At 38.5% G+C, this 23216-nt stretch overlaps 1 protein-coding gene across 11 annotated transcripts in view; it reads left to right on the forward strand.

Annotated features, from left to right (window-relative positions):
- Positions 1–23216, forward strand: part of CCSER2 (coiled-coil serine rich protein 2) — a 419884-nt gene that overhangs the window by 83533 nt on the left and 313135 nt on the right. For 9 of the 11 annotated variants that reach the window (XM_029244982.1, XM_029244981.1, XM_029244977.1 and 6 more), the window contains one exon: positions 10257–10452. The exons of the other annotated variants lie outside the window; for them this stretch is intronic. In XM_029244982.1, coding sequence (XP_029100815.1) covers positions 10257–10452 — 196 coding nt within the window. The remainder of the gene's footprint in view (positions 1–10256; positions 10453–23216) is intronic. 11 annotated transcript variants of the gene reach the window in all.

Here is a 23216-nt window from a genome sequence, read left to right on the forward strand (position 1 = left end):
CTTTGTGGAGGGGACTAGTGCCTGTGTTCTGGTGGATGAGGCTGGATCTTGTCTTTCTGGTGGGCAGGTCCACGTCTGGTGGTGTGTTTTGGGGTGTCTGTGGCCTTATTATGATTTTAGGCAGCCTCTCTGCTAATGGGTGGGGTTGTGTTCCTGTCTTGCTAGTTGTTTGGCATAGGGTGTGCAGCACTGTAGCTTGCTGCTCGTTGAGTGAAGCTGGGTGCTGGTGTTGAGATGGAGATCTCTGGGAGATTTTCGCTATTTGATATTATGTGGAGCTGGGAGGTCTCTTGTGGACTAGTGTCCTGAAGTTGGCTCTCCCACCTCAGAGGCACAGCACTGACTCCTGGCTGCAGCTCCAAGGGCCTTTCATCCACATGGCTCAGAATAAAAGGGAGAAAAAGTAGAAAGAAAGAAAGAAAGAGAGAGGGAGGGAGGAAGAGAGAGACGGGGGAGGGAGGGAGGAAGAAAAGAAAGCGGATAAAAGTAAGATAAAATAAAATAAAGTTATTAAATTAAAAAATAATTATTAAGAAAAAATTAAAACAAAAAACGGACGGATAGAACCCTAGGACAAGTGGTGAAAGCAAATCTTTACAGACAAAATCTCACAGAGAAGCATACACATACACACTCACAAAAAGAGGAAAAGGGGAAAAAATAATAAATCTTGCTCTCAAAGTCCACCTCCTCAGTTTGGGATGATTCGTTGTCTATTCATGTATTCCACAGATGCAGGGTACATCAAGTTGATTGTGGAGCTTTAATCCGCTGCTTCTGAGGCTGCTGGGAGAGATTTCCCTTTCTCTTCTTTGTTTGCACAGCTCCCGGGGCTCAGCTTTGGATTTGGTCCTGCCTCTGCGTGTAGGTCATCTGAGGGCGTCTGTTCTTCTCTCAGACAGGACGGGGTTAAAGGAGCAGCTGCTTCGGGGACTCTGGTTCATTCAGGCCGGGGGGAGGGAGGGGCACGGATCCGGGGCGAGCCTGCAGCAGCAGAGGCCGACGGGACGTTTCACCAGCCTGAGGCGCGCTGTACGTTCTCCCGGGGAAGTTGTCCCTGGATCCCTGGATCCCTGGACCCTGGCAGTGGCGGGCTGCACAGACTCCCGGGAGGGGCAGTGTGGATAGTGACCTGTGCTCGCACACAGGATTCTTGGTGGCGGCAGCAGCAGCCTTAGCGTCTCATGCCCGTCTCTGGGGTCCGCGCCGGTAGCCGCAGCTCGCATGCGTCCCTGGAGCTCCTTTAAGCAGCGCTCTTAATCCCCTGTCCTCGCGCACCAGGGAACAAAGAAGGAAGAAAAAGTCTCTTGCCTTTTCGGCAGGTCCAGACTTTTCCCGGGACTCCCTCCTGGCTAGCCGTGGTGCACTAACCCCCTGCGGGCTGTTTTCACGCCGGAAACCCCAGCCCTCTCCCTGTGCTCCAACCGAAGCCCGAGCCTCAGCTCCCTGCCCCGCTCGCCCGGGCTGGTGAGTGCGAGTAGGCACCGATCCTCTGTGCGGGAATCTCTCCGCTTTGCCCTCCGCACGCTTGTTGTTGTGCTCTCCTCCGCGGCTCTGGCTCCGAAGCTCCCCCCCTCCGCCACCCGCAGTCTCCACCCGCGAAGGGGCTTCCTAGTGTGTGGAAACTTTTTCTCATTCACAGCTCCCTCCCACTGGTGCAGTTCCCGTCCCTATTCTTTTGTCTCTGTTTATTCTTTTTTCTTTTGCCCTACCTAGTTTACGTGGGGAGTTTCTTGCCTTTTGGGAGGTCTGTGGTCTTCTGCCAGCGTTCAGTAGGTGTTCTGTAGGAGTTGTTCCACGTGTAGATGTATTTCTGGTGTATCTGTGGGGGAAAGGTGATCTCCTGCGTCTTACTCTTCCGCCATCTTCCCGATTCCCCCCTCTTTTAACGTTTTTGATCCCTATGCTTTCTGATGAAAAATCAGCTTTTAATCTTATTGAGCATGTCTTCTATATAATAAATCATTTTTTTCTTTTTTTTTTAAGGAATTTTGCCTTTTAAAAAAATTATTTATTTATTTATTTATGGCTGTGTTGGCTCTTCGTTTCTGTGCGAGGGCTTTTTCTAGTTGCGGCAAGTAGGGGCCATTCCTCATCACGGTGAGCGGGCCTCTCACTATCGCGGCCTCTCTTGTTGCGGAGCACAGGCTCCAGATGCGCAGGCTCAGCAATTGTGGCTCACGGGGCCAGTTACTCCGGGGTATGTGGGATTCCCCCAGACCAGGGCTTGAACCCGTGTCCCCTGCATTGGCAGGCAGATTCTCAACCACTGCGCCACCAGGGAATCCCATAAATCACTTTTTCTTGCTGTGTCAGGATTCACTTTTTCTTTGGCTTTTGACAGTTTAACTAGGATGTGTGTCTCTTTTGGTTATGATGTATCATATTTTGGAGTTTGTTGAGCTAATGATTAGAAAGCTATTTCCTTAAATAACTTATACCAGTAAGTTTCGCAGCCTTTTGCCAAGGGGCTCTGTGTGTGTGTGTGTGTTCAGGGGTGCCTTCAGCAACCTGATAAGCAGATTGCAGCACTTTCTTAGCCTTCATTTCCTGCTTGCTCAGAGGCTCAAGGTTAGCAAAAGGTGAAGGATTAAGACCTTCTCAGGTATTTCCTTGGCTTTCACATGTGTATGGCCTTCTCTATGCCCAGGAATATGTTGGAGCTTTCCAAGACTCCTGTGTACATCTCATTCCTCAGGTTTTCCTTTTAAGTTTTTTGGTCACCTCCTTGTTTGTTCCAAGTGGTATTGCCATCTTAGGCAGCTGAGAATTTAAACAATTGCCACTGATTTTTTTTTGTTTGTTTTTTTAAAACAAATGTACTAGAGATAAGGCTGTTCCCCCTGAGGGAGCTCTGAATGAGGCCAAATAAAACAACTGCTGAGAATGGGCCTTTTCTAGGGAGGTGCCATTTAGGTCAAATAGTAACAATTCTCTAGAAATGGTGCTTTTTGGAGAGTTCCAATCCCAGTTTACCTCCCATCCCAGCCCCTAGAGATTGCTGAATTTCACAGCTATTGTACTTGTAAAGCTTTTGTTTTTCAAGCCAACACAGAGCTAGGAAGATAGGCAGGGAAATAGAATAAATTAAAATGTCACAGAGTTTGTTCTTCTCATGAGATTCAGCTGGTTTTTTTCAGTAAGTGCTCTTCAGTTGTTGCAAGCGATTCCAGAGCTCTGAAAAAGTTTTGACAAATTTGCCAGTATTCTCAGAGCTTTTATGGAGGAGTGGATTTTTGAGATCTTTTATTCTGCCATTCTGTAAGTACTTCCTTCTTTTCCTTTTGTCATGGATTTTTTTTTAATTGCCTTATTTTTTAGAGCAGTTTTAGGTTTACAGAAATTTTGAGCAGAAAGTACAGGGAGTTCTCATATATTCCTTCACCACTTATGCACAGTTTCTCTATTACTAACATCTTGCATTAGTGTGGAATATTTGTTACAATTAATGAGTTAATGTTGATACATTATTATTAACTAAAATTCATAGTTTATATTAGGTTTCATTTTAAATGCCTTGAACCAATAAGTTGTGTGTACATTCTGTGGACTTTGACAAATGCATAATGATGTATATCTACCATTACTGTATCATACAGAATAATTCTACTGCCCTTGAAACCCCACATCCTCCATCTATTCATCCCTTTCTTCTCCTCCCTATCCCTACCCCCTGGCAACACTCCTGACAAGCACTGATCTTTTTACTGTCTCCATAGCTTTGCCTTTTAAACAGAATGCCATATAGTTGGAAACAGAATGTAGCCTTTTCAGATTGGCTGTTTTTAGCAATACGTGTTTAAGGTTCCTCTGTGTCTTTCCATGGCTTTATATCACTAAAGAACAGTGATTTCTTTTTACTAAATAAAAGTCCATTGTATGGATGAACTACAGTTTGTTTATACATTCACCTACTGAAGGACTTCTTGATTACTTCCAGATATAGCAATTATGAATAAAGCTGCTCTAAACATTTATGTGGGTAAGTTTTCAAGTCATTTTGGTAAATACCAAGAAGCACGATTGCAGGGTCATATAGTAAGGGTATGTTTAGTTTGGTAAGAAACTGCCGTGGCTGTACATTTTGCATTTCCTCCAGCAATGAGTGAGAGCTCCTGTTGATACACATCCTTGTCAGCATTTGGTGTTGTGTTGTGGATTTTAACTGTTCTAATAGGTGTGTAGTGACATCTCATTGTTGTTTTAATTTGCAATTCTCTAATCATATGATGTTGAGCATTTTTTCTTATACTTATTTGCCATCTGTGTATCTTCTTAGTGACATGTCTGTTTAGATCTTTTGCTTATTTTTAAATTGGGTTATCTGTTTTCTTATTGAATTTTAAGAGTTCTTTATATATTTTAGATACCAGTCCTTTATCAGATACATATTTTACAAATATTTTCTCCAGCCTGTGGTTTGCCTTTTCATTCTCCTAATGATGTTTTTCACAGAGCAGACGTTTTTAATTTTATGCAGTACAGCTAGTCAATCTTTTCTTTCATGTATTGTACTTTTTGTGTCATATCTAAAAACTTATTGCCAAGGTCACCTGGATTTTATTTGTTGTTATTTTGTAGTTTTACGTTTTACATTTAGGTCTTTGATCCATGTTTAGTTAATTTTTGTGGAAGGTGTGAATGTCTAATTGTTCTAGTACTATTTATTGAAAAGTCTGTCCTCTCTCCTTTGAATTGCCATTGCTCCTTTACCATACATATGTATGGGTGTATTTTGGACCCTCTATTCTGTTCCACTGATCTGTTTTTTTGTACCACAGTCTTGATTACTGTCACTTGATGAGTAAATCTGTAATTCAGATAGTGTCAGTATTCTGACTTTCTTCTTCAGTGTTGTATTGGTTATTCTGGGTCTTTTGCCTTTTCATATAAACTTTAGAATCATTTTGTTGCTACCCACAAAATAACTTGCTGGGATTTTAATTGAGATTATGTTGAATCTAGCATTAAAAAAATGTAACCAAGAAGTTAAAAATACATATGTTTAACTTTTAATATACAATTTTTATTAATGGTGAGAAAAGAAACAAAGGTTTTGTAAAGTCAAACTGTGACTCAGATTAGGAAATAAATAAGGAAGAAAAATCTCAACCTCTCTGTCTCTCTCTGTCTCTCTCTCATTACACACACACACACACACACACACACACACACACACACAATCTCCATTCACCAGTCTAACCTATGAATCACAAATCTTAAGATTTGCACAAAAATCACACATCTTAGTAATCAAGAAGCTCTGATAGTAGTGGTGAAGAATATAAATATATGGATAGAGCCATATAATTTGGGGAGATTACTTTAAAACTGCAATAAGTGATTATGTAGCAATGTGATTATTAGGTGTGTGGGTTGAATATCAGGTGCTGCTACTGTATATGGATTAAGTTTGAATCGGTTTTAAAAAAACTTATTTCTTAAAAATTCCTTTTTGTAGTTATTCTGATCGTGTTGTTTTTCTTGTTGATTTTATTGGCTGTACTTAATAGAACAATGTTAAATAATGTTAATGATAGTGGGCATTTCATTCTTATGCTTCTGTAACCACTGAAATAATTTTTGCCTTCATCCATACCTGTATTGGTTCAATTCTTCATATCCACTAGCCGTCTTGGCCTATGATTGGCCACATAGGTTCTGCCTTTGCAAACACACTCTCAACCTTCCAGTGTTTTGCCCAAAGCAGCTTGGAGTCTTTTGTTGCTTTCATGATCTAATTTCCCTACTAGAAGTCCATGATTGTTAAAATTTGTACAAAAGTACAAATTTATGACTGTTAACCTAACATGAGGTATTTTTCCAGTAATTCCTTTTCTTTTTTTTAACATCTTTATTGGAGTATAATTGCTTTACAGTGGTGTGTTTGTTTCTGCTTTATAACAGAGTGAATCAGCTATACATATACATATATCCCCATATCCCCTCCCTCTTGTGTCTCCCTCCCACCCTCCCTATCCCACCCCTCTAGGTGGTCACAAAGCACTGAGCTGATCTCCCTGTGCTATGCGGCTGCTTTCCACTAGCTATCTGTTTTATATTTGGTAGAATATGTAAGTCCATGCCACTCTTTCACTTTGTCCCAGCTTACCCTTCCCCCTCCCCGTGTCCTCAAGTCCATTCTCTATGGCTGCATCTTTATTCCTGTCCTGCCCCCAGGTTCTTCAGAACCTTTTTTTTTTTTTTTAAGATTCCATATATATGTGTTAGCATATGCTATTTATTTTTCTCTTTCTGACTTACTTCACTCTGTATGACAGACTCTAGGTCCATCCACCTCACTACAAATAACTCAAATTTCATTTCTTTTTATGGCTGAGTAATATTCCATTGTATATATGTGCCACATCTTTATCTATTCATCTGTCGATGGACACTTAGGTTGCTTCCCTGTCCTGGCTATTGTAAATAGTGCTGCAGTGAACATTGTGGTACATGACTCTTTTTGAATTACGGTTTTCTCAGGGTATATGCCCAGTAGTGGGATTGCTGGGTCATACGGTAGTTCTATTTTTAGTTTTTTAAGGAACCTCCATCCAGTAATTCCTCTTTTGTCTCATGTTTTTACCTCTCATTCTGTTTCACAGGTTCAGATTTTCCTATGTGAACTGCATCATCTCAGAATGTGAAATTTCAAAATCTTCATTATCTTTCATTATCTTATTTTGTTTCTTCTCCTGTTTTAACAGTGTCCTTTTATTTTCTGAAAATAACTTCCGTTATGTATTTGCTTTCTGTTTCATTTTTGTCTTCTTCTGCCTCTGAGCCTTCTCAATTATATTCATTTTTTCCAGCAACCTTAAAATGGCCCTCATTGAGATATTATGTTATTCCAGCTTATTGTCATATGGTTTAGCAACAAATATACACATAGATATAAAGCATTGTGTCAATATTTATCAATTGTTGAATCTAGGCGAGGGGTATATGGCATTATAGTATTCTTTTGACATTTATGTTAGAAAAAAATTTCAATATAGAGAAGTTAGAAATTATTGATAATAATAATATATAGTAATTGGTTTTTATTTAACAATTATTGTAAGTCAAGCACCATTCCAGGCATTCTAACATATATTATTACCTCATTTAATCCTTATACCAACCTAATGAGATAAATACTGTTATCCCCATTTTACAGCTCAGGAAAATGAAGCATAGATAAAGTGACTTGCCCTGTGTGTTATATAGCTAGTGAGTGACAGAGCTGAGATTTGAGCTCAGATAATCTGTGCATTAATTGAATAATATAAAAATGAATAAGTCCCTGTTTTCAAGTTATCATCAAGTTAGAGGTGATATTTATGCAGATTTCTTTCACTTATGCTGTGAAAGAAGTTAAGCGTCATAAAACAGTTTTATCTAGTTAAGGGGCATCAGGACTAGGAGAAGATGTAAGTTTAGTTTTGGGTCTCATGGTGGAGGTATTTGAAATGCAGCCTAAGGCATATGAACTTTATTTGGTAGGCACTGGACAACACTGAGAACTAAAGAAGCTATGGCCCGAAGATATTAAGTTTTTTTTTTTGTTGTTGTTTTTGGTTTTGTTTTTGCGGTACGCGGGCCTCTCACCGCTGCGGCCTCTCCTGTTGCGGAGCACAGGCTCCAGACGCGCAGGCTCAGCGGCCATCTCTCACGGGCCCAGCCTCTCCGCGGCATGTGGGATCCTCCCGGACCGGGGCACGAACCCGCGTCCCCTGTATCGGCAGGCGGACTCTCAACCACTGCGCCACCAGGGAAGCCCGATATTAAGTATTTTTAATAGCTAGTTACTGTCAGCCAAGATATAAACTTCAATCCTGGGCCAGAGCTGTCTCTTTTATACTATTGTGGCTTTTCTAGATGCCAGTTCTTTGTCCCCATATTCAGTTAGTGATCAAGCCCTGTTGACACTTCCTTTGAAATGTTTTTAATTCGTTAGTCCCTTGTATGTGGTTCATATTTATGCCTAAACCTAATATAAGCCATTATTGTATTCCTGATTCTCATGCTGTAGACTACAGACCAGTTTTCTTCAGTCTCTTCCCTCTCTGCTTTTTCTCTTACTTACCTGGTAAAATAAAAAGTAATTTTAATTTGATTATTATCAGGAACTTTTTTAACATGACTGCTTACAGATTATAATTTTAAAGTAGTGCTTTTTCATGTCACAGCTAAAGAATTTTAGAATCTCAGAGATGGAAGCTTAAAAAGAAAAACCAACCTAGTGGTTAAAATTCATACTTGTTACTCATTCAATAAAAACAACAACAAAAATAAACAAACAAAAAGTCGTTTCTGACAGAAAAAAGAAGACACAGTCTGTGTCTTCATGGAGTTTGTCATTCGGCATGGATTGCAAATGAATGCAATGTATTGTGGCAAGTACTGTGATGGAGTCCAGCAGAAGGCTCTATAAGGACACCTGTGGAAGTACCAAGTGCTGTTTTAGGGGATTAAGGAAGCTTTCCCTGAGGAAGAGCTAACTAATTTAAATTGAAGAGGAGTTTTCATTCTCCAGATCAAGTGTGCAGCGGAGGGCAGAATGGGTAGATTGGCCAAGAGTACAGAGAGGTTGAGGACATGGGTTTGGAGATGAGGGCGATTGTCGTGTGCTTTGGCAGTCTCAGGAAATTGGCTATGGATTAAGAAGTCAGTCTGAGGGAGGCAGGTATATTGAGGGATGAAGTTGAAGAATAAATTGTATTCAGGCTGTCTGTAGTCTCATAAGCCATGTATAAGAGTCTCCTTGTCCCTGAAAAACATGCACTTTTGTGCCATTTATTTTCATTTTCTTTTTCTAGAAAACTTTACCTTTCATTTCAGTCCAACTCAAACCTCACACTTTATAGTTCATCCCAGCTTCTTTCCTACCCAAGAAAATTTCCCAAAGTATGTCAGCTTTTTCTCCAAAACCATAACTCTTGTCTCTACTATTCATTTGCCAGGTGGTTCTATCTTTTTGTCTTACTATTTAAAAATTTTTTCATCACTTTGTGTATAGCTTCTCTATTCAGTTATGGATGATAAATTCTTACTAATAATTGATCAGTACTTGAAATTCAATAATTCAACTATATTTTGAATCTGTAAAAATAAAACAAAGTAAATAAATTCTTATCTATGGATCAGCAATTTAAAGGTTCTTAAAAATCTCTTCTTTGGTTAAAAGAAAAATCAGGCCTGAAATCAAGTATGAGAAGTAGCTTCAGAGAAAAATAATCTTATGAAAACCAAGCTCATATTGAATATTTGAGAATTTAGAGATTTGGGAATATTTGTTAAAAGCTAGAAAATTTAATAGAAACTGTATTTCTACTTTTGAAATTTAATGCATCCATGAATTTAACTTTAATCCTAATAAGTTAATGTAGCCGTTATATTGGAGAGAATACTTTTTCAATGTATTACTTTAAATGTTGAGATTTCACACATATAACAAGCTATTGTCTTAAAAACCACCTGGAATTATGTGTAATGTGAATGCAGTAATTTTTAAATTGCTATAGCTATGACTTCCGGTTAAAACATTGTGTTTTTCACATCCGTGAAACACATTATCCCTAGTTGTGTTGTTTTTTTTCCCCTCTTATGCAGCATGTATGTTATTGCATGAAACTAAAGGGAAGCTTAAATTTTTTTAGAGTAGAATTTTTTTAAGACAGTTTAGGAAATATGTGGTATGTATAAGACTTTTGTGAAACCTTGTTTAATCTTTATTGGAAAAGATGGTTTATCAACAATGTAAAAACAAAAGAATAACAGTGTATCTGTCTTAACTGTCTGCTGGCACTTTGAGGACAAAGGAGTCCAGGGGTGTGTCCAAACTGGGAATTAATGAGGGTAGAATAGTGATGCAGCTAAAAAAGATGTGAAGTTTAAGAGGGTAATTAAAATTAGAAGCTAAAGATCAGACTATCAGTGCAGAAAAGTAAAATAAGTATAATTGTTTCCAGGCAAGGCCTTTCCTCAGCGGATTTTGTTCCTACTCTAGTTCCTAAGGAATAAGATTTACTTAACCAGTGTGTAAAATACACAAGAGGAGGGAGTGTAGATGATAATTGTGTTAATGACAACTAGGATTGATTGAACTTTTCAGTGGAAACAAATTCAGTATCTGAAGTGAGTAAAAGTCAAAGGTTTTGTGATAATGATAAATGATTTATAATAATCACTGTAATAATTTTATAACCTTTATTTCTTTCTGAAATTATATTGTATATCTTTTCCCTCCAACTCTTCCCCTGCCCTTCCAGAGGCTCTCCCTATAGAGAATCTCCTTTGGGCCATTTTGAAAGCTATGGAGGGACCCCCTTTTTCCAGGCTCAGAAGATGTTTGTAGATGTACCAGAAAATACAGTGATACTGGATGAGATGACCCTCCGGCACATGGTTCAGGATTGCACCGCTGTAAAAACTCAGTTACTCAAACTGAAACGGCTGCTGCATCAGGTTAGTATGTAGTGAACATTTTCAGCTCTGATATTTTGAATTGCAAAATGGATTGACTTTACTTTTTTTTTAAAGTATAGTTGAATTTCTAATGTCTACTTAGATTTGTGGAGAAATAATGGTTTAAATAGTACATAATAGGAACTTCTCTGAGAGGAAAAAAATGTGTGATTTTGCATGGTGGTCTCAATACAGTCCCCAGCATTTATGAGCTATGTGATATTTGGTAAACTCTCTGCTTGTTTCCTCGTTTTTATAGTACCTACACTGTAAGTTTGTTGAGAGAGTTAGAGTTAGTAGTTGTAAATTGAGTGATTTAATACCTGAAACATAGTAGGTGTTCAGTCCTCAGTGGCTGCTACTATAATTTCAGCTAAGTGAGAAATAAGGAATAGCAATTTACATAATCATATAATTTCACTTTTATTTGAAACCTTCAAGTTTAATCATCCCCAGTCTTTTCATTTTTTTTGGAGAAAAGCTAGATGATATGGTTGTCCAAAGACACATGGTGAGCTGATGGTAGAACCTGGCTTCTGATTCAATAGCACTTTCTTTGTCTGAACAGAGCACATACAGACAAAGTCCAATGCAAAGCAGAAAGCTAAGGAATAAAATACTAATTTTAAATTGGGAATATATTTTGTTTAGTTTTAAATCTATATTTGTATTTTGTAGACTGGGCAAGTTTAACTTAAAAGTATCGTTGAGAAAGAACAGTCTGGATTTTCTTCTCAGTTTACATTCTGAGTTACCTTCCTCAGGATTGTATATTCTAACTTCTTATGATCAGGGACCAAGTCTTAGAATTTCCGGTGGCCATCAAAACCATCTGGCGGCCATCAAAACCATCTAGCAGCCATCAAGATAGATACTCAGTAAAGGCTATTTGAAGTGAACTGTGGCTCCTCTGTTAGTAACTACAATTAGTGTGAATATCCTGTTAGTCATGTAAATTGTTTTATATTACTCGATTGTGGATTCTCTGGACTATTCTCCATTCTTTCTTTCTTTCTTTCTTTCTTTTTTGCTTGGTTCTTTTTTTAAAAAAAAGTTATTTATATTTTTGGCTGTGTTGGGTCTTTGTTGCTGCGTGCGGGCTTTCTTTAGTTGCAGTGAGCGGGGGGTTACTCTTTGTTGCGGTGTGCGGGCCTCATTGCGGTGGCTTCTCTTGTTGCGCAGCATGGACTATAGGCGTGCGGGCTTCAGCAGTCGTGGCTTACAGGCTCTATAGTGCAGGCTCAGTAGTTGTGGTGCGTGGGCTTACTTGCTCCACAGTATGTGGGATCCTCCTGGATCAGGGATCAAACCGTGTCCCCTGCGCCAACAGGCGGATTTTTAACCACTGTGCCACCAGGGAAGTCCCTATTCTTCTCCATTCAAAAAGGTAGATATTTAACTACCTTTTGAAAAGACACTTTTCTGTGCTAAGGCCGGGAGCAAGAAAGTGGAGGATCCTTTTCGGATCTGAGGTTCTTGTACTCCTCTCGAGGCAGAAAGAGATTCAGTGATTGAAACACCCAGACATAAAGCTTACAACTTAGGTTAACTGTAACTAGGATATAGATTCTCTTCGTAGTATTTCTCTTCTTGCTGGTTCTGGGAGAAGATTTTCTGTTAGGAGCTTCAGAGACAAAGGAAAGAGAAGGTAGAAAAGGTGGTAAATAGCTAAAATATGTTAAATATCTACTTGGAGTTAGTCATTGTACTAGCTTTACCACATAGCCTCTTTTGTGTCTGGGTGTATTGCCCTGAAACATGAAGCATGATTGAATATCATCTAATTAAGACCAGGCCACCTCTAATAATGAGTAAAGTAGCATAATTCAGGAAAGAATAGGTGAATTGGTAACCAACCATAGATACCATAAAAATAGAAGACTGTTCTTTGAGACGCTTTATGAAAAACTGTGAATATCTTAATGGCTCTTTTCTGTCATTATGGCCTCTGAAATTTTAGATAGTACACATTGATCAGATTGACTTTATCCTTTGTTCACGCAGTGAAAACAAATTATGAGAAGAAAATTGTCTTTTTAAGACATCTTTAAAGTTTCCCAAAATGCTAATAGAAGATAAAAGCTAAATTAGTCCAATATTTTGTATAATTGCCTCTTTTATTTTTTGGCTGCATTGGGTCTTTGTTGCTGTACACGGGCTTCCTCTAGTTGCAGCGAGTGGGGGCTACTCCTCATGGCGGTGTGCGGGCTTCTCGTTGCGGTGGCTTCTCTTTGGTGTGGGGCACAGGCTCTAGGCGCATGGGCTTCAGCAGTTGTGGCTCGCGGGCTCCATAGCGCAGGCTCAGCAGCTGTGGCACATGGGCTTAGTTGCTCCGCGGCATGTGGGATCTTCCTGGGCCAGGACTTGAACCCGTGTCCCCTGCATTGGCAGGTGGATTCTCAACCACTGCGCCACCAGGAAAGTCCAATTCCCTCTTAAAGTTACTAAATTTTAATTTAGTAACATTAAAATTTAATGTTACTAAATTTTAAAAACTTCAGTGTAATACATATACATGGCTTAAAAAAATCACATAGTATAGAGAGGCTTAATGAAAAAACAGTATTTCTGTCCCTCTCCCCACTTCAGTCAGCCTTTTCTAATCTGAACAGGTTACTATCTGAAGCTTCTTTAGAACTATCATACAAGGACTTCTTTTGTCATATTCTGGGATTTCAACCGTTATATCCTGGATAACATATCTTCTTTTTTCTTAGCTTACTCCCTTATTTAGCTGGAGTATATCCTTAATTTACTTCCTAAGAGAGGGCAAATGGGTGGGAAAATTTTTAAAATTAATGTGTCACTGAAAATCTCTTTTTATCTACTCTCACATTTAATTGATACTAATAGTTTGGCAGGGATGGAGTAGTTTGGCTGGGATAGAAGTGAGTTTTTCCTTAGAAATTTGAAGGCATTGCTTTTCTAAGATCCAGTTTAGCCACTGAGAAAAGTCTACTACATTCTAATCCATTTTACATTTTGTTTTGTCTGTTTTTAGTCTCTCTGGGAGATTTTTAGTCTTTTATTTATGGCATCCTGCGGTTTCACAGTGATATCCTGGGATTTTTTTGTTTGTTTGTTTTCCACTTAATGTATGGGTAATTAGTGAGCTTTTGAAGATTCATGTAGTGTGAAATTTTCTTCAGTCATTTCTATGATTATTTTCTTTACCCTGTTTTCTGTTTCTTTCTGGAATTCTTGGTAGTCAAAACTAGAACTTACGAATTTTCAGTCTTTTTTCTTGCATATTTTCCTTTTCTTTGAGTTTGATTATGTTTCTGGTATATTTCCTCAACTTCATATTCCAGCTCCCTGTTTCTGTTGAATTATCTTGGCAATTGTATTTCCAGTTTCCAAGAACTCTTTATTGTATACCTTTCCTTATTCATATCTCAGTTCTTATTTTGTCAGTAAACTATATTAAGTAGCTTGTTTCTGTTCTTTTTTGTTAAGATTTCTCAGGTTCCCTACATTATTATCTCTTTCTAAATGGTCATTTTGTTCTTTGTGTTTATTTTAGTTTCTCTTTTGGAATATTTCTTTAGATGTCTAATGATTCTTTGTTGTTTATTAATATTTAAGAGTGAGGGGGGAAAAAGTTGGTTCAGGACTCTTTATACATGGGCTGGGCTTGTCAACTGGCTGGCTTCATTTCACAGTGATGGATGGATGTCAGTGGACCCTCAGTACTTCCTAAGTGGAGGATTTTTCCTTCTGAGGTTTTGCTACAGTTTCTACAGAGAAGAAACGTCTGATTTTTTTATTTTGCTTGGAGTAGAGGTAGAAGTCACCTTTGCATTTTGTAGACTTCCCTTTAGTATCTATTACCAGTCTGAAGGAATTGCTTTTGTGTTAGTCTGGGTTCTCCAGAGAAAAAAGAACCAATAGTGTGTGTGTGTGTGTGTGTGTGTGTGTGTGTGTGTGTATTTATCTATCTACATGCACACACACATGTAATATATGAAGAGGTTTATTATAAGGATTTGGCCCACATAATTATAGAGGCTGAGAAATCCCAAGATCTGTAGTTGTTAGGCTGGAAACCCAGGAGATTGATGATAAAGTTCTAGACTGATTCTGAAGACCTAAGAACCAGGAGAGTCAATGGTGTAAGTTCAGAATCCAAAAGCCAGTGTCCCAGCTCAAAGACAGTCAGATGGAGAGAATGTGAATTCTCCCTCACTCCACCTTTTCTTATACTCAGTCCCTTAGCAGATTGGATAAGGCCCACCCACATTCGGGAGGCATTCTTTAAGTCCACATTGATGGTAGTTTTGGCAGAAGCATTGCAAGTGTGGGAAATGAATCATATCCAGAGTAAGGACAATAAGGACAAAACACTGCTTCCGTAATGGAAGTGGTCCAGTGTAATCAACCTGCTACCAGATAGCTGGCCGATCATCCAGGGGATGGTGCCATATCAGGGGCTCAGTGTTGATCTCTGCTGCTGGCAGGTAAGGCACTAAGCAGTGACTGTAGCCAGGTGGGCCGTGTTGCTGAGTCCATGCATAATCTCCATCCCTGCCACTGTGGCTGTTTTGTTCATGAGCTTATTGGATGATAATAGGGGTGGCTGGGAAAGAGGCTGACTGGTATCCACAGAATGGGTCATCCTATCCACTTGATTATTAAAATCCTCCTCTACTGAGGTCACCCTTTGGTGAGCATTTACATGAGACACAAATACCTTCATATTTTTTGCCTATTCAGAGATGTCTATCCACATATATATCTTCCCCAGATTTCCTTGTCACCAATTTTTTACTCATATTCCTTCCAACTCCTGACCTGTCAAACCATTGGTCGCAGCCCATGAATTGGTATATAACTGTACCATTTTTCCTTCTAAGCAAAGTGAACAACTAGATTTACTGCTTGAAGTTGCCCACTGGGAGGATTTTCCTTTACCACTGTCTTTCTGGGATGTCCCAGAAAGGGACTGTAGTGTTGTAGCTGTCCACTTTCAGCTGTTGTCTGCATGTTGTACAGAACTGTCTGTAGACCAGACCTGAGTCTTCTCTTCCTCTATCAACTGGTTATAGGGAATTCCCCATGAGGCCATAGTACAGGCTGAGAGAGAAAGGCTGTAGCAGGAGTAGGGATCATGGGCGTTTGGGCCACTTTTTCATGTAACTTACTTGTATCATCCGGGTCTGCTTGGGACTGATCACATGTATACCACTTCCATTTGATGATGGAATATTGCTGTATACACGCAACTTCATGGCTTTGTGTGTCAGATGATACTAGTTCATGATGGGCAGCTCAGGTAGCATGGTAACTTGGTGGCTCAAGGTTAAACATTTAGTCACTGTTGAGATCCAGTAGCAGAACAAGAGCTGTTTCTCAAAAGGAGAGTAGTTATTTGCAGAGGATGGATGGATTTTGCCCCACAATCCTAAGGGCCTACAGTGAGAGTCACCAGTGGAGGCCTGCTAAAGTCTCCAAACAGCATCCATATCTGCCACTGTCACTTCAATACCAGGGGATCGGCTGGATCATGTGACCCAAGTGGCAGAGCAGCTTGCACAGCAGCCTGGACCTGTTGCAGAGTCTTCTGGGCCCTACTCAAAACTAGCAGCTATTCCAGTCACTTGGTAAATGAGCTGAAATAACACATCCAAATGAAGAATATATTGTATTCAAAATCCAAAGAGGTCCACTAGACATTGTACATCTTTTTTTTGGTTGTAAGAAGATCCAGATTCAACAGCTTATACTTTACCTTAGAAGGGATATCTTGACATGCCCATGGTCCCCACTCCTGCTACACTGCCTTCTTTCTCTACCAGCAGTAGTTTATATTCCTTTTGTGTTTCTGGTAGTAACGGTAAATTGATGATTAGCAGTGCTATTCAAAGTAACTTGTACATGAAGTTTCTGTTCCTGGTCCACTAGAGTTAAAGTAGCTCTTACCAGAATAGACATCAACACATTTCATCCTTCTTCCACAAATTCTTGCTACCAGGGAAAAAAATTGAGCCAAATTAAACAGTATGTTTACTGACTACTTGATTTATATTCTGGTCCAAGCTTTTTACTGTGTCATAGACAGGAAACAGTTAGTGGACCAGAACTGTTCTGCAAATCAAACTGTGAATAACACTGGTGTAAGATACTGTCCTTACCTGTAAAAGAGACATGAAGGGAATGAAAAAGATGTGCAACCAAATGTTATATCAGAGGTATATTTATGTAGTGTGCAATAGAGAAAATGCCCTGGGAATGGAGATGAAGAGATTCACCGTATGCCATTTGAGAGACATTGATATTTTGCTTCCTGAAAATTGAGTGTATCAGGTGAAGAATTCTGGGGAGATCAGTGGAGTTGGCACGTGCAAAGGCATAAGTTCTTAGGAGCTGCATTGACTGAGGGAAAACCCACAAGTACTAAGATACTCAACAAGGAGAAAACCAGAAAAATCAGGGCTCACTTGGTACACTTTGAGGTGACTATTAATACAACTTTTTACTCTAAAAAAGTTTATTAATGGGAAATCATTAAGCACTTAACGCTGCATTTATAGTAGGATATATATTTCAGTAACTAAAGAGATCCTTCATGAAAGATAATTCATCTCTGCTGAAGAGTGCCAGCAAATGAATGTAGAACGTGTGATACAATTAGAGAAACATCATTTTACAAACCCTAATTAAATTCCGTAAATGAAATTTATGCCGAGATTATTATTGTTACAACCATTAGGTGAAAGAGTGATGCTTTCCCAGACAGTTCATATAGTGCCAAAGTAACGTTGTATAACTTACTTTATGGTTGCAAGAGAAAAACACATAAGTGTTCATTGGAGAGATCAAATTGCCATCACCCCAATCCAGTGATTAGTTTTCCCATCACTACTGAGTTGCGTTAACCAGATAGTGTGTATCTTATCATGTGATACACAGAATTATGTTTAATATATTCTAGGCAAAAATATTTAATTTTAATTCCTCAAGTCATTATTTACAGCTTCCTTTTTATAGGAGAAACAAATGATAGAAGATTAAGAAAGGAAGGAACCAAAGAAATTCAAATGGTTGAAAATTCTGTAGGAGAGATAGTGACGTCACTTCAGCTTATTAGTGTCCTAAAAATTTAGTACAGGGAGGTGACAGTGCTACCTTAAAAGGAATTTAAGAGACAGCTAGATGCAATGTGAAATTATGAATTGGATACTGGTTGGACAGATAACTATAGAGGACATTTTGGGTCAGTTGGAGAAATTTGACTATGGTCTATGTATTAGATGAGGTGGAATTTTACTGAAATGGAAAGATTGTTGACTGAAGAAAAGCAGGTTATAAAACAGTATGTGCATTATGATCATATATCTTTATCTCTATATATCTGTACACCTATATCTCCAGAAGGATATGCACTAAGGCGGTAAGTGATGATACCTGGGTGGTGAAAATGTGATCTTTTTTTTTTAATTTACATTTTCTAATTCCTGATTTTCTACAATATATATTTACTGTTTTGGAAAAAAAAAAAGGCTATTGAAAAAGTATGTGTCCTACTTAAAGATTAGTTATAAATTGGATATGGTTAAAATGTAGAGTATTAGGGAAGAGGCAGGAATGATAAATAGGCTTAGGGCAGATTGTAAAGGGTCTGTGTACCGCGGAAGGAGCTTGGGCATTATTCTGTAGGCAGTAATAAGCTGGGATTAGTGACATGGCCAAATTGGTATTTTAAAAATATTACTTGAAGGGATCTGTGGAAAATGAATAGCAGAGAGAGTGACTTAACTCATAATATTTAGGTGGCTGTTGAGGACATCCAGGTTTTAGCTTAAAGTTTTTAAAAAGTTTTCTCTTTCCTGTATGTCTTACAGAGTTGTATGTAAAAATTTTATATAGTGGTCATACATTTCATACTGGGCATTCTTCTAGGTTCTGTAATGTATATTATCTCTAGTTCTTGAAAAGTGGGTGATATTGGTTTCATCTCACAGTTGAAGAAGTTGAGACTCAGAGAGCTAATTATTGATAAAACCGGAGTTTTTACCCCAGTCTATATGGACTCCAAGGCCTGCTGCACACAGTGGCATTCTAGGAGATACCCTGGGGTACAACAGGAAGAGGAGAGTGTGACGGCAGCCTCTAGCACTCTCCTCACCATCGCCTTGCATCCCTTCAGCCAAACCCAGAACAATGGTTTATTAAATAGGCCTCTGTATTTAAGAGTTCACTTGAACAAAGTTCTCAGTGCACACAAATAAAATTTAAAAATTGTAAACAATTGTGTTTAGTCTTGATCTATTTTTTGTTTTTGTTAATGCAACTCAAGGGTACTTCACAATTTAAACAGCGCCTTTGTGAACTTTATTTTCTTTCTCAGTAACTGTGGGATAGGGAGGATGGCAGTGATCCTATTTTAATGGTCAGAAAACTGAGACTCCCAGATTTATTGTGTTTCTCAAGGTCACCTGGTTGCATACTAATGCAGAATGTATTTTAAACCGAAGGCTTTTGAAATATTTTAGCATAATACTTCTCATATTGTATTACCTAATTTAGAGAATTTTAAATAAGAATTTTTGATCCTGATCTGAAGACAAGGGCACATACAGAATAAAAAAATTTTTAGTGGTGTCTTATTTCCTTACTTTAATTCTGTACTTCCTGTTTCAACCACTTGAAGCATAATATGTGCATAGAGAAGGGTACAATTCATAAATGTCTATCTCAGTCAGTTTTCACAAACTGAAAATACCCATGGACTCAGCACCCAGCAAGAAAAAGAACATTACCAGGACCCCAGAACAGAAGCCTCTTTCAGTCATTAACCTGCATTTCTAGTGGTGACTATCTGATTTCTGAAAACGTAGATGAGTTTGCCTGTGTTTGAACTTTACATAAATGAAGGGAATGTATTATATTTCCTTTTTGTGTATGGCTCCTTTTGCTCAATATTATATTTGTGAATTATTTCATTTTTTTCATTTGTTCTTATTGCTATAGAGTATTACATGATGTGAATATACCGCAATTTATTTCATTTGTTCTACAGTTGATAGGCACTTAGGCAGTTTTTGGCTATTATGAATAGAGCTGCTACATTATTCTGGTATATGTCTTTTGGTGAACATACGTGTGCATTTTTGTTTGGTATATACCTGTGAGTGGAATCAGCTTTAGTAGATACTGTAAAACGGTTTTCCATCCATTTTCTTCACTCTCATTTCATTATTTTTCCTGTATGCTTTTATTGTATTATCACATTGAGCATCTCTTTTGACCTTGGAGTGAGAAATGAAATATCTAAGGTGGAGTAATGGGAAGAATATGATGGTATCTTTTTCTGACATTTTTCTTTGGGATTGCAAAATATTTGATCCTGATGATTCATACCCTGTCTGCCTTTTTTTGGGGATAAAAATAAAGAGGTATATAGTAGTGTTTTATGAACTGTCAAGTATGATATACAAATGTTTTGTTTTATTATTTCCTCTCAGCTCCAGTGTTGAGAATAAAACCAGTAACTTGTACCTCACATAATTCTCTTGTCTGTCTGCCTGTCTCTGCCTCTGACTCTTTCTCTCTGTTCCTGTGTCTCTACCTCTCTGTCTCTGTATGGGGGGGAGTGGATGCATGGGTGCAGTGGCAGGTGGATGAAATATTTACAGCAGCAGCATCCTGGGAGGGTGCACTAAGAGTTGAGGAGCTGCTGAATGATTGCCACTTGGTGGCAGAGAACTATAGAAAAGTCAGGGAACTTATGCTTCTCTATCCCCAGACTTTTCTCTTCATTCCAGGAGAAATAAGTTTATGAAATATACATAAAAAGAGCATATACAACATAAGGGTACACCTTAATGAATAATGTGAAACAGGTTTGTACTCACCACCCAGGTTAAGGAACGAGACATTAGGAAGCTCCCTATGTGATCCTTCCTGATTGTAGTGCCTTCCCTTTCCAGAATCTAGTATTTCCCTTGCTTTTTCTGTTAATTTTTAACTGTCTCTGTTGGTGTCCTGATGAATATTATTTTTGCCTCTTTTAGAACTTTATATAAATGAAATTATACTGTAAGTATTTCTCTGTGAATTGCTTCTACCATTCAGCATTTTCTTTAAGGTTCTTTCATATTTACGTTTAGTTCTGCTTAATTAATTTTCATTTTTGCACTGTCTCTGTGAACAATTTCTTTTTCCATTTTATTCCTGATGTCCATTTTGTTTCTTTCCAGTTTTTTTTTTTTTTTTGCCATGACAAATAATGTTGATATGAACTTTTCCTGGTATACTTGTGTGAAAATTCTTCTGGATTAACTAACTAGGAGTGGAATTTCTGAATCATGGGGCATAGAAATATTCCACCCTACAAATACCAAACTATTTTCCAAAATTGTTCAATCTGTTTCACTCCCTTCAAGTAATAGATGCTTTTTCTTCCATTGTTCTACATCTGAGCAACACTTCGTATTATCACACTTCTTAATTTTTGTCATGTGATGGGAATCTAGTGATATTTAGTTGTGGCTTTATTCTGCATTTCAAAATCAGGAAATCAACATTGACACATTACTGCCATTTAATCCTTAGAGCCGGTTCACCATTTGTCCTGGTAGTGTCCTTTATAGCAGAAGCAGAAAGATCCAGTTTAGAATCACACATTGCTTTTAGCTGTCATGTTTCTGTAGATGTCTTCGAACTGTAGTACTTCCTCAGTTTTCTCTTGACTTTGATGACCTTAATATACTTACTCTTTTGACCAATTCTCTTGATTATAACCAACTTCTCACCACCTGTCCTGTGCAGTTGCCCTCCTCATCCCTCTAAGATTCTGAATCCCCATGCCTGGCTGCTCACCTGTGTACACCTTCCTCACCCTACTTGGGCTCTGACTCCTTGTCAGCCCCATGGGTTCTGACACCCCACACCAGTCTCCTCCTCCTGTGGATGCCTCTTCACTCTGCTTGGGCTTGATGCCATGTGTCAGTTGATGCCTGCACGTGGATGCCCTCTTAGCCCTCCTTGGGTCTGACACCTGGCACTGGGTCTTTTCCTGCCTAAGTGCCCTATTCATGCTGCTTGAGTTCTGGTAGCCCTCTCCAGGCCCTCCTGTGGGAGTACACCCACCCCACTCAGCTTAGACTCTGACAGCCCAGACCAGGCTGCCCCTGTGTGCATGCACCCTCCTCATTCTATTCAGGTTTGACACTGGAATCTTTCTTCCCCCATCCTTTCTGTGGATGCCCTTTTTACTCCTTTGAGCTCTGACTTGCCTTGGTAAGCTGACCCCCTGCAGGGACATGTTTCTCAACCCATTTAGACTCTGAAACCCTATGCTGGGCTGTCGTTTTGGGTGGAGACTTATCTTTTGTTGTCTCACCTGATGGCTTATTCAGGAAGATAAAGGAAAGTGAGGAGGAAGAGGAAGCAAATTTTTAAAAATTTATTGACTTTATCAAGGTAGAATTTGCATTCAAGTAAAGTGTACCCATTTTAAGTATGCAGCTGGAGTTTTGATGCATAGACATAGTTGTGAAACCCCCAGCCCCACCATCAAGGTATAGAACACTGCTGTTGCTGCTGATGTTCTCTCATGTCCCTTTGGAGTCAGTCTTCTCTCAAACCTGGCCCAGACAGCCATTGCTCTGCTTTCTGTTACTAAAGCTTTGTCCTTTCTAGAATTTCATCTAAAAGCTTTGTCTTCTTCTAGACCATCCAATGTGTGCTTTTTTTTGTTGCTGGATTTTTTTACTCACCATAATGGCTTTGATACTCATCTGTGTTTTCAGTACACTCCTTTTTATTGTTGAATAGCATTCCATTATACATGTATGCACCACAATTTTATTTTTATCCATTTACCCATTGATAGACATTTGAGTTGTTTTTAGTTGTGGGTTAATTGGGGTAATGTCGAATCTCTAGAATAATGATGAAAGTTAATAATAATAGATGTATTCAAAAAATTAGAATTTGAATTTAGGCCATTTTCCCTACTTGTTTGTTGTGGATAAATTAACTTGGATAAATTAAATTACTTAAATTTCCTATGCCTAGACTTCCTCATAAAAGAAATAGAGATTATAATAGCTCCTATCTCAGGACTGTTATAAAGCATGAGGAAATTCAGATAAAGTGCTAAGCATAGTGTCTGATGCATAGAAAGCAGTTAATAAGTAAGTGTTAGCTGTTATTTTACTGACGATAGAAACATCAACAAAGGTAAAAATGTGAAAGTTTTTTAATTGCTTGCATTGCTTACAGTTTTATGTAGCTGCCCAAAAAGCTAATTCCATTTACTTTAGTATCCATGTATTGTTATTTCATCATTCAGTATACTTTATTAAGCACTTCTTGAGTATCAAGGATTGTGGTAGTAATGAAGATAAAAAGAAAGAAGACATAATCCTTTCCTATATCTAGTGCATTGTTCTTAAAACTACACATTACAAATGGTTAGTGGGTTTTGAAATAAATTTTGTCCATCATAACTAGACTTTTTTCCTAATAAAGTAGAATGGTATAGAAACTATTAGGGGGCATCACGTACGCATAAGGACAGATATTGTTTTGTGAAACTTGTTTTTAGTGTGATATTTGTATCTCTCTGTCTACCATCCATCTATCCATCCACCAGCTTTTTTAGACACATGCGTGCAAACATACACACACATGCATGCACACATATTCAAGTATATATGTACATGGTTATGATGTAAAATGTATTCCTTATTGTGGGACATGGTCCAAAAAAAAAACCTGCTCCAACAGGTAAACAGTACTATACTCAAGACTTCAAG

Source organism: Monodon monoceros, unplaced genomic scaffold, assembly GCF_005190385.1.
Source record: "Monodon monoceros isolate NGI ecotype Baffin Bay Population unplaced genomic scaffold, NGI_Narwhal_1 Super_Scaffold_4, whole genome shotgun sequence".
Lineage (NCBI taxonomy): Eukaryota > Metazoa > Chordata > Mammalia > Artiodactyla > Monodontidae > Monodon > Monodon monoceros.